The sequence below is a fragment of the Solea senegalensis genome, linkage group LG1, assembly GCF_019176455.1.
Source record: "Solea senegalensis isolate Sse05_10M linkage group LG1, IFAPA_SoseM_1, whole genome shotgun sequence".
Lineage (NCBI taxonomy): Eukaryota > Metazoa > Chordata > Actinopteri > Pleuronectiformes > Soleidae > Solea > Solea senegalensis.
Window position 1 is genome coordinate 6,427,923 of NC_058021.1, and position 11,392 is coordinate 6,439,314.

General features: G+C 39.7%; 1 protein-coding gene across 1 annotated transcript; it reads left to right on the forward strand.

The window, feature by feature from the left end:
• Window positions 1–119: 119 nt before the first annotated feature.
• Window positions 120–11,315, forward strand: slc7a8b (solute carrier family 7 member 8b). Its single transcript, XM_044032928.1, has 12 exons — window positions 120–230; window positions 593–815; window positions 1,969–2,173; window positions 3,338–3,489; window positions 4,245–4,370; window positions 4,976–5,129; window positions 6,102–6,225; window positions 6,483–6,586; window positions 7,690–7,786; window positions 7,903–8,052; window positions 9,216–9,393; window positions 9,865–11,315. Exons 2-12 carry the CDS (start codon window positions 644–646, stop codon window positions 9,990–9,992), a joined length of 1,590 nt encoding a protein of 529 aa, XP_043888863.1. The 5' UTR covers window positions 120–230; window positions 593–643; the 3' UTR covers window positions 9,993–11,315.
• The last annotated feature ends 77 nt before the right edge of the window (window positions 11,316–11,392 follow it).

Genomic DNA, 11,392 nt, shown 5'->3' on the forward strand with positions numbered 1-11,392 from the left:
AACAGCTGAGCACTGGGTCCTTACTGCGGGGGGCGTGGCCTACGACGTGTTGACAGTGTTTGGTCGTCGCTGATTGGTTGAAAAATAACCAGCGTTTCTATTAATCGAGGCTGTGAACCGGCTCGCTTTTACAGATAAAGCCGCCCATCGTTAGCCCTCGACAGGGATAATAACCAACATGAGTCCCGTCACAAAACACGGAGCTTTTCACCGTAGCTGCTGAAGAGACGGTGGGTCACAACAGCACTTAATAATATGACTTTATTTGTTCAGTGTAACATAGTGAAATAAAGAGCACATGTTTCCTGTTGATGGCTTAATTGCAAATTCGAACAGTCCTGTCGGTAATTACGGGCAAAAAAGTCGCTTTATTCCCTGTTTAAAACTCTCAACAACGACGTTTGTTTGTTAAAACACAAACACACGTGTGTTTGTGGTCACTGTTGTGTCAATGCTTTAATTGTGTTGCAGTCTGGTTTATTAATGTGTTCTGTAATGTTAGCACCTGAAAAGATGCTGTCATTACTTTAATTGCACGAAATAATTGAGGGCGAAAAACACTGACATGGTTTCTTACTTAATGTGAATGTAGGCGAAATAGGAAGAAATTGCTCCTCCGTCGCTTGAAGCAGCCAGGGACAGAATGAGCGAGGGTCCGAAGAAGCGGAGCGGCAGCAGCAGCAGCAGCAGCGGGGGGAGAAGTCTCTCTGAACCCGCTGAATCTCCGTCTGTCACGGGAAAAGATGAAGGAGAAAGCTCCGGGGTGGGTCTCAAAAAACAAATCGGCCTCGTCAGCGCCTGTGCCATTATCATAGGTAAGTACATCAGAGTCCATCAACACGAGCTCAACCTGCACATATTAGCAGGTGCGTGTCACAACCCTTTGTGGACCAAGGGCAATAGGAACCCGGGGGGTTGTGGTATCTGACATTTCCTGTAGTTTATACTTAAGGTCAAAAGGGGGTCCGCATAGTTACTGGGTCAGTGTTGCTGAAGATTTTTGGAAGTCGTGTCTAATCGCCCTTGAGCAGATTAGTGGTTTATATTGCTCTTCCATAGTTGCTCTCATGATGCCATCGAAGTGTTGGCAGTCATGGATCTGCCCCAGTTTCTACCCACCTCCTACACAAGTCAATAAAAAGCAGTCCCAGTAATGGGTGTCCACTAATGTGGATGCTGCAGGGTCCATCACCTTAAGAAACAATGTTTGTAAAAGTGGTTCTGCTCGTCTGTCAAGAAAGAAACTTCATTTGTGCTCTTATTTTAAAAGGCCCAATTCCAGCTTCATCATAGCTGTAAACATGCAGTCAAAGCAGGAAGCGTTGCGAGGAGGGTATGTGAAGGAAATGCCTTATTACCGCCAAAGAGCTGCTTTCAAAGTTATATTCATTATTAAAACAAAAACCTACTGCTGTGAGCCCTTATTTTCAAAACAGACTGCAAAGACTGACTAACCCAACCCTCAGAAACCAGCTGTGACCAGTAGTAAAGAGTGGCTCTTAAAGAATGCTTTAAAAGTATATATGGTCTTTGATGGAGGAGGGGAAAGAGGTTCCCAGGTGACATTAATGCATTATGGAGAATACAGTATATGTATCGGAATATTTAACTCCATAATGTTAACATTGACCTAAAAAAAAATCACATTTTTTAACAGCTGACACAGTGGTCATATACTGAGATTAAACACTGACGACCATCTCAAGAATAATGATTCCATTTCTATAAAGTTAATCAAAAGCTTTTACACAAAATGGAAATGTCATTAAAAATGTGGAATAAGTAATTGGTAATTTATCCAACTGTTGACTGACTGACTGTCTCTGGCTTTGCTGAGTGAGACTGTTAAGTGCCGTCGTCACATGACTGGCTCATGTAACTTTTAACTGGTGATTAATGCTGTGGTTTAATTTAAATGTCCCACGGTGGCACATTTAAATGCTAACTCTGTCTGTTTCTCTCACTAAGGGAATATCATTGGATCAGGGATTTTTGTGAGTCCTAAAGGTGTACTGGAGAATGCCAGCTCAGTGGGTGTGGCCCTGATCGTGTGGGTCACAACAGGACTCATCACAGCTGTGGGCGCTCTCTGCTATGCAGAGTTAGGTGTGACCATACCCAAGTCTGGGGGAGATTACTCCTATGTCAAAGACATCTTTGGAGGACTGGCTGGGTGAGCTGAAGTGTTGTTTTTTTTGTTTTTTTTTGCTTGATTATAATACATTCAAGGCCTTCAATTGTGGAATTGATGTCAAGTACAGTTGCTACAGAGATCTGGTGTGAGGACGCTGAAAGTAGACATTTGTCTGATTCAATTCATCTCGAGCTGCAGCTAACGATTACTTTCATAAATCGATTAATCTGTCGATAAATCTAATTAATTTTCAGTATCTCATGTACACTATTGACATTGCACCATATTCTACAAAAACATATTTGGTTACATGAATTTCTCTATATTATAATAAAACATGCATCACATTTGCTATTATAAACACATTTACACCAATTTATAATACATCTGTTTTGGGAAAATAACTGATATGTTTGAAAGATAGTGCAGTTGCAGTATAATTTTTTTCCACAGTCTGGCTTCAGTTCAGTATTTACCGTGACCTATTTGAAATGTGACGGGGCATTACCATGCAACATTATCAAAGTATTTACAACTATTCTAATGCAAGGCTGAGAACTTTAAAAGATATTAGATATTTGTTTCCAACATGTGTGTATTTTAATTTTTATTTGCACAGAACAATCAACATTTCGACAATAGATTTCACTAATTCACTGTGTTGGTTCAAAATTAAGATTTTAAAATTATTTGAATTGTTCAGGCCCTATTAGTTTATTAGTGATGTTTAACAGAAGATGTTAAACATCTGTAATATTTCACTATTGCCTTCTTCTGCATTCAGTACTTCATAAATCTTTATTCTCTTCTCCTTCTGCTTTTACCTACCATAAGAAGATGTTGATAAACTCAACCCTAACTCAAAGATTAAAATTAAATCAAATGCAATAAATAATTCACTATAAACTGTTATTTAGAAGTTAGGCATGATGAGTCGGATTTTAACAATTCTTGAGATACAATCCTGTCTCCACCCAACTTGCCATATTATTGAATGTTACTGACCCAGTTCCTCATTTCTTTTGTCTTTAACAACAATCCTGCTGTTTATTACTGTTGAGAACTTAATTTCTTTAGTTCTCCATAAAAGTGCTGGAGTTATCACATACAAAGTTGTGCTTCTTTGAAGGGAGCGTATGCAGTTGTATGGCCTTGCTGGCGTGACGGACACGTCTCATTAACCTTCGCTGTGCTTTCTCTCAGGTTTCTGCGTCTGTGGATCGCAGTATTGGTTATTTACCCTAGTAACCAGGCAGTGATTGCTCTCACCTTCTCCAACTACATCCTGCAGCCCCTCTTCCCCTCCTGCCTTCCCCCAGACAGCAGCCTTCGCTTGCTGGCTGCCGTCTGCCTCTGTGAGTGATGTGAGAATAAAACTGAAGCCTAAAATGCCATCACTTAATGTCAGAAACGTAGTGCAGTCCACTTTGAAGGATAATATCCGATATGATCTAAGGGTTTTTTTTTTGTACTTACTCTTTATTCACTTTGTCAATGAAAAAAGCCTTTATTTTCATACGCCTCTAGAAAAAACAAGACACTTCACAGGTGGCAGATTTAATTGATGGTGAGGATATGCTGGAGACAGTGATTAAAGTTGTGCAACAACTACTTCACTTGGTGGTCAATACTCAGTCTTTTAAGCACTTCACAGCCAAGCTGTTTTTATGTCTTTTGTGGATGAGTCAAGGCTCAAAATGAACTAGATAGATAATTAGATAATTTGGATTAGATTAGATAATTTGGCTTCAGCTTGATGATAAATTGAATTTACATTTAAAAAAGAAAAAAGGCATGACATTTAAAATTAATGTAACAAGCAGTGTAGGTCAAATGCTTTCTTACCTGAAATAGGCTTTTATTTTGAATCTATAAAGTGGAGCATTGGATTTACATCTGGGGAGTGCATAATCTGGACATTGGTTTTAATGTCCCCTTTATTGCAAACAGAATACAGGCTTTTCTGTTGCATAAGCATGAGGCCTGTGCAATAATATGGTTTCAGGGAAACCTCTGTACTGTTTTCAATAAGTTTGAAAATAATTTTAATTTCTAACATATATATTGAGTATCAAGTAACCTGATGTGATCTTGTGTCTTGCTGTCTCAGTGTTGTTGACATGGGTGAACTGCCACAGTGTGCGATGGGCCACATTTGTTCAAGATGTCTTCACCACTGGCAAGCTGTTGGCCCTGGCCCTCATCATCATCATGGGTATTGTCCAGATTTGCAAAGGTAGTATATGTTATGTAGCGTTTCATATTAAAAATGTAGTTGTTGGTTTTTTTTGTTTTTTTTTTTCAGTTCCCCATTTATATTACTGGCCTGAGACAAAAGTGGGGAAACATACAGCTGCAACCACAGTACATGCATCTGGTGCCTTTCACAGGATTTGTGATCCCAACATTAAAGAGATTAAAGGCCCTCATAATACTTCAATCCACTCGTAATTCCCCCTCACAAACGCACGCACATACACACTGCAAGGCTCAGTGCCAAACTCATACGTGGATGAATGGATGAGGCCTCAGTCCCACTTTGTTCTGGATAGACGCTCAATGTGCAATAATGTTTGTTTGGAATCTATGGCAAAAATTTGAGAATATTCAGCCTGATAACCTGTTCACAAATGACAAATATGGTTCAATATGTTTAGTTACATTTATCAATTAGATGTCAGCAAATAAAATGTGTCATTAAATATACTTAAATCAAAACAAAACCTCTGTAATCAGGAAGTGCTTTAGCTAAATGACTTGCATCACAAACATGGAAGGTGTTTAGTGCCCTCTACTGTGTGTGGTAGTGTAATGTAGCCGTGTTTGTTTTTTCATTTTCAGGTCACTATCACTGGTTGGAGCCTGTCCACGCCTTTGAGACCTTCCGTGACTATGACGTTGGTCTGATCGCTCTGTCCTTCCTACAAGGCTCTTTTGCGTATGGAGGCTGGAACTTCCTTAATTATGTCACAGAGGAGCTGGTCGACCCGTATCGGTAACACAAACACGTCTCTTTTTTTTTTTTGTAAATGATAAGAAACTTCAACTGGTCTTATGAAGTCCTCTCATTACATAAAACGCACATATAAGGCATTTAGTTGCTTAAGAACCATGGGGAGAAAGAAGGCAACCATGGCTGCAATTAAAGATACTTAAGAGTTTATTAATCTGTCAATTATTCAGTAGATTTTTTTCGTCCATAAAATGTTCAGTTTTTGTGCTCAATTTTTCATGAAGGGAGCAAAAAAAAACACAAAATGTCTGCAAAACCAAAACTTTTTGTATGATTAATTGCTTATTAATATTGCTGAGGATTGAGCCCTTAAGTCTTAAAGCTCATCAAATATATCCCAAAACTTTTTAACTTTTTGAAGAATCTGTCTCAGTAGGATGATGCTTATTCTATAGTCAAGAGTTGTGTAATCTGTATATGTAGATTGCAGAAATTGTCTGGAAAAAAACAGACGCACTGATGAAAATGCATGTTAAATATAGAGGAGATGGATTATGTAAATCACAAAGGAGTAGGGCTGAATATTGTATATGAGACTGTTATTGTGATAGTGAGCATTTATGTAAAATATGGATATGGACTGGAAATGTAATTTTGAAGTGGTACATTTTGATATAATATGAAGATGTTTTTGCAAACCAAATGGACTATTACTTTGATGCAGTAACAAAGGCCTTTCTGAACCCAAAAAGGCTGGACAGTATTTTTTTTTTAGATTGAATCCCACTTTAAAACAATGCAGTTAGCAAACTGTAAAATTGTTGTTTTTGATTGTGCTATGCCATTAAAAATTTTATAAAAATCACAACTAGATATTTTCCCCAAATCCTTCAACCCTGACAAGTACCATATCAAAAGTCCATCCATCTAATTAATAATGTCGGGTTGAATGTTTACTTAAGACACAAATGTTGAACCTGTCATAACCCTGTTTTTGTTTTTTTTTTCCTTCAGGAATTTACCACGTGCAATCTTCATCTCCATCCCTGTCGTCACCTTTGTTTACGTGTTTGCCAATGTTGCTTACGTCACAACTTTGAGTCCCCAGGAGTTGCTCGCCTCAAACGCTGTAGCAGTGGTGAGTAAGCCGATCTACAGTCACTCATGTCTGAAGAAACGTTTGTAGAGAATGCACGTGGATTGAAACGTTGTGCGAAATTGAGTTGTTGCACTTCTCCGTATGGATTTTAGATGAATCACGGTGCCTATAACCTTTAATGCGTCATCCTTATGCAGTTAATCTTGGATGTTCTTGATTATTCAGTTACTGAGTGTTTCAACTGTCTGCATGTTTCATCCTCCTCCTTCTCTTTCTACTCCTAATATTTCTCCCAGACATTTGGAGAGAAATTGCTCGGAGTAATGTCATGGATCATGCCCATCTCTGTAGCACTCTCCACCTTCGGTGGAGTCAATGGCTCTCTCTTCACATCGTCGCGGTCAGTTTGTCCTGCCTCTGTTTGACCCATGTCTGTCCTGCCTGACTTCACTTTCCAGCCTCTGACTGCTGTGTTTTTGTGTGGTTTCCTCCCATTGCTGATTATTGTTTAGCTAAAAAGGAATACAAGCTAAATAATTCTGCAGTGTAGACCAGATTTCAGATTGTAAAGAAAAGAGCCAGATTAGGAAAGTGTTTTCAAGATACATATTTGACTCTTGCCAGAGGGACACTACTATAGAAAACACTCAGACATAAACTGTATATCTGAAATGGACTTTACTCATCCTGACAAGGAAGTAGGACAGAATAAGCAATTAGCCACTGAGGGCAAGTCTATGGGGAAAATTAGCTTCTACTTAAAAACATTCCTGAGGGATTAATTGTCTCAATCACTGGTTTCTGTTCTTCAATAGAACATGGTGTCAATTTTGTAAATTATGTTACCATTTCGAGGAAAATTGAGGATAAAGCGTGACACTCTTGAATGGACACCAGAGTGATTGGCAGATGCCTGGATGAAGGCGACATCTGTGAATTTCCGGTTTTAAAAACTGACATGCAGATGTTCACATTGCAAGCCTTGAGGCTTCACGATGGGAGTTTGTTGTGGAACTGGAAGACTATGTCCCTTTTTGTATACAGTCTATAGATAGAGAGATAGTGCAAACCTCAGTTTCCCATAGTATCAATACACTGTCCTATCTCGCAAGGTTAACAATAGTTAAAATGTATAGCTGTATATCATTCATCACCAAAACATGATAATTACCATAACCTACATCCCCAGAACATTTCATCTAAATCCGTCTATTACTAAAGTTATGCCGCTCACAAACGCGACCAAAAATATCACCTCCTCTGTAACGAGTGTTATGGCTCTACTTAAGTGATGTTGTCTCTTAAAGCACTGAGCCGGTTTTATTCCTGGCCCATTTTCACTTCTGTTTTTCCTGCACTGGTGTTTCTGTAATCACCTGAACTATGTTTCCCGAGCTCTTATCAGATGGGTGAGTGCACACGGCACCTAAGCACCATCTGGCTCTGCTCTCAGGATTTAGTCGTCTTTGGGTTTTGTTTTTTTTTGCTTTTTCTGTGTCCCAGATTGTTTTTTGTCGGAGCAAGGGAAGGCCATCTCCCACGCGTGCTCGCCATGATTCATGTCACACGCTGCACTCCTATTCCAGCACTACTGTTCACTGTGAGTGTGTTTTTTGCTTAACACACATTGTAAAATGTTGTCTTTTGTTTTTTTGTGTGTGTCCTTTTGTCCTCCAATCTGCCCCTGTAAAAGAACTAACATGTGCCTCCTTTCAGTTGATCACGTCTCTGCTGATGTTGTGCACCAGTGACATTTACACCCTTATAAACTACGTGGGATTCATCAACTACCTCTTCTATGGCGTCACTGTCGCTGGGCAGATTGTGCTACGTTACAAACAGCCTGACCTGTATCGACCCATCAAGGTGAGAGCGACAGTCACCAACCACTTTATTAAGAACATCTGTACACATGCTTATTTATGCAATTATCCAGTCGGACAATAATGTGGCCGCAGCTTCAGTTAATGTTCCCGTTAGGTGCAGTTAACATGCAAGTATCTGTTGCACGCACAAATACATTTTCAGTGTAGATGTGCATCAGACGTGTGCACAAATGAGTGTGACGCCCATATGATGCAACATGCCTGTTTTTCTGGGCACGTCCACGTTCCATCAAGAGCACACATGGGCAACATAAGGCCCCAGGGCTGGACCCGGCCCGTGGACTAGTTTTATCTGGCCCGTGATTTCCTCATTGTAAATGCTGTTTCCTATCCCTGACCAAGAGGAAAATATCAAAAATGTTTGCAATGTAGAGTCCATCTTTTCATACCTCAGCAGTGTGAGTAGTGCTTTTAGTCACTCTGCACCACCTGACTATTTATCTTTATTGTTGTCTCCTCTCCACCGGTCACCTATACACACAAAAACAGTGTAGATGGACAAAAAAATGACATCCATGTGTATTTGCATACTGTAGTCACAGAAGATGCGTCCCATGTTACATGTCCCACTGATCGCTCTCCACATATGATGGTATATATCAGGATGAGTGTTAATACCAGGACAGAATGGGGATAAACTCACCAACTCCCACTTGAATGGTGAAAAATGTAGCCTGGTGTCTGCTGACAATTTAGCATCATCTTCATGAATCCAACAGACCAAACATGCCATTTTATAAACAGCCAGTCCAAGTAGGGAGTGAAAGTTTAATGGTGAGGGGAATATTTAGGCATAATTTTGGCCCATTCATACTCGCCATGTGAACCTTTTATGGTCACAATCTACCTGGCTACTTCCAGGAGGAAAATGTACTATTGCACATGTAGACTATGATGAACTTTACTGATCACCTCACTATTTACCACATGTATATCCATTAGAAATCCTTTGGGGTGGCAGTTTGTGGCTGTTGAGCAAATGAAGGCTCTACTTAGTATTAGCATCTCTTTACAATGATTGATTTATATTTGATATTACAGTTTGGCCAAACATAATCTGGCATAACTCTGATAAAACTTTGGAGTTTAATGTACTGCAACATGAATTGGTCCGGTTTAAGATGACTGTCCCTCCTCCTCCAGGTGAGCCTTGTATGGCCTGTGATCTACCTCCTGTTCTGGGCCTTCCTGCTGGTGTTTTCCCTCTACTCTGAGCCTGTCGTCTGTGGTGTTGGACTGGCCATCATGATGACCGGTGTCCCTGTGTATTACTTGGGTGTCCACTGGGAAAAGAAGCCACAGTGTTTTAATATTACTATTGGTAAGTCCACATAATCAAATAAAATAGGCTTTATTTTCTCCTCAGGGTAATGTGTCTTGGGCAAAGCAGAGCGATACACACATTCACAGAATATTAATAATGGAATAAAAAGATGAATATTGCATCTGCCCGAAAAACATTAAAATGTCTCTATGGTATTATGTGGGTGTATTTATGCAAAGTATATCTTATTAAATTGATATACATGTTCAGTACAAGTGGCTGTACTGAATTCTGATAAAATAATTAAAAAGAAAACACAGAACTTCTTCAAACAGGGCTTTATAGTGTATACTACATAGACTTTCAGTGTGCATTTGAGGTCATGTCATTTGCCAATTGGGCAAAAATAGCATTTTATGTGTAACTACAAGTTAAATGTATTAATTAATTTTTAAAACGGAACAAATATCTTTAACATATATATGGAAAAAGCGTTTCCTGATTCTTTTCTTTTTCAACTGTATCCAGGGAAAATGACCCATCTGTGTCAAAAGCTGTGTTCAGTGGTCTACCCAGATATGGGGGGGAACCTGGAGCCCCATAGTCCACCAAAGGAAGATGGAGTCGGGGAGATGGATGCTGCCTCACATGGCTAATTGGACTAACCCACAGACAAGTCCCTGAAAGAAAAGCATACTCTTTATTCACTGAATGAACACTTTGACACCTAACATGGTCTACAGCACTGGACACTTGGACATTGCCCTGTTGACTGGGCTTATTTCTGCACTGATTAAGATGGAATATCACAGACACTAAACATAAATTATGACCGACACTTTGATGTATTCACCACAGCATTTAAACCACCTCCTTTTGGTTTTTCTTGGATATTGTGTTTGTCATTGTCTTGGAGGCAGTGGTGAAATATTTTAATATTTTCATAAATCTGTCATAATCACTTTTGCATATTTGTTGTTCGTCTTGAGTACATCTTTGTGCTGTTCAGTCTTAATAGTATATTTTGCAGTGACATCCATGAACCCCACTAATATGCAGCTCACCACTCACCCCTGAAAACACTGAAGTGTAGGCCTTCATCAACATGAGCCAGAGTCTTGTCTGACCTGCAAGTGGCAGTACTGAGTCACCTGATATTGAAGCCTGCTGAGGTGTAATGCTGTGTTTACACCGGACGGGATTTTTTTGTGCCCATCGCATCAGGATGGACACAAATCGCCATACTTTAAACAGAAGTAACGGCCATTTATTTTCATCATCAACCAAAACATTGTTGCACTCTTTTGTGGAAACGTCTGCAGAGAAGAAACTGCCGTAAGGATGAGAACTGCATCCAGCTCTCAAAGTAAGGTGAAACCCGCCAAGTTGTGTTCGTCTACGTAAGGTGTTGTGAAACCCCACAAGATGGCGGTTTATTCTCTGGAGACGTGTCCTGCAGAAAATGTTGTCCACGCCGCACAAAAATTATGTTTTCCCCCTCCATTATGAGCAGCGTCTGTGGCCACTGACAAGTATGTGACCTCATCCGGAGAATCTCAATGCTGTCTATCACATCTATGTAACAGATTTGTATGTAAAGTTGTCACCCAACAAATTCGCTTTGTGCCCATTGTGAACACAGCACAAGAAGTTAAGCCTGTGTGTTTGTCAGTCACAGAAAAATTACACAATGAAGCAATTGCATTTGAGGGCTGACAATGTACAGTTGATGGTGAGATGCCCCAGCTTCTTTGCCCTAGTCCCCCAGAGTCTAGGATCGCCTCTGGTCCTTATGGAAAACACTATAAAGCAGATTTTCCTATCATTCTGTCCACTACAAAGAATTGGATAACAAACTGTTACTGGTACATTTAATCTTGTGGAATTGGTTGCTGTTGCCAATTTGTTATTCTAGCATCACAGCTATAAAGAATACACTGCACTTGGTGGATTAGATTATTAAAACTTGGCAAAAGTTATTATCGGATTACCTCTACACGTGTTTGGTGCCTCTGATCAGATTATCATTAGTGTAATTGGTGTTTTTTTTTTAAGA

Excerpts from the sequence above, each read along its gene's own strand:
- slc7a8b (XM_044032928.1), top strand. The coding sequence starts at position 644 with ATGAGCGAGGGTCCGAAGAAGCGGAGCGGCAGCAGCAGCAGCAGCAGC. Across the intron at positions 2,174-3,337 it reads ATCTTTGGAGGACTGGCTGG|GTTTCTGCGTCTGTGGATCG; the intron begins GTGAGCTGAAGT and ends GCTTTCTCTCAG. Across the intron at positions 3,490-4,244 it reads GCTGGCTGCCGTCTGCCTCT|TGTTGTTGACATGGGTGAAC; the intron begins GTGAGTGATGTG and ends TTGCTGTCTCAG.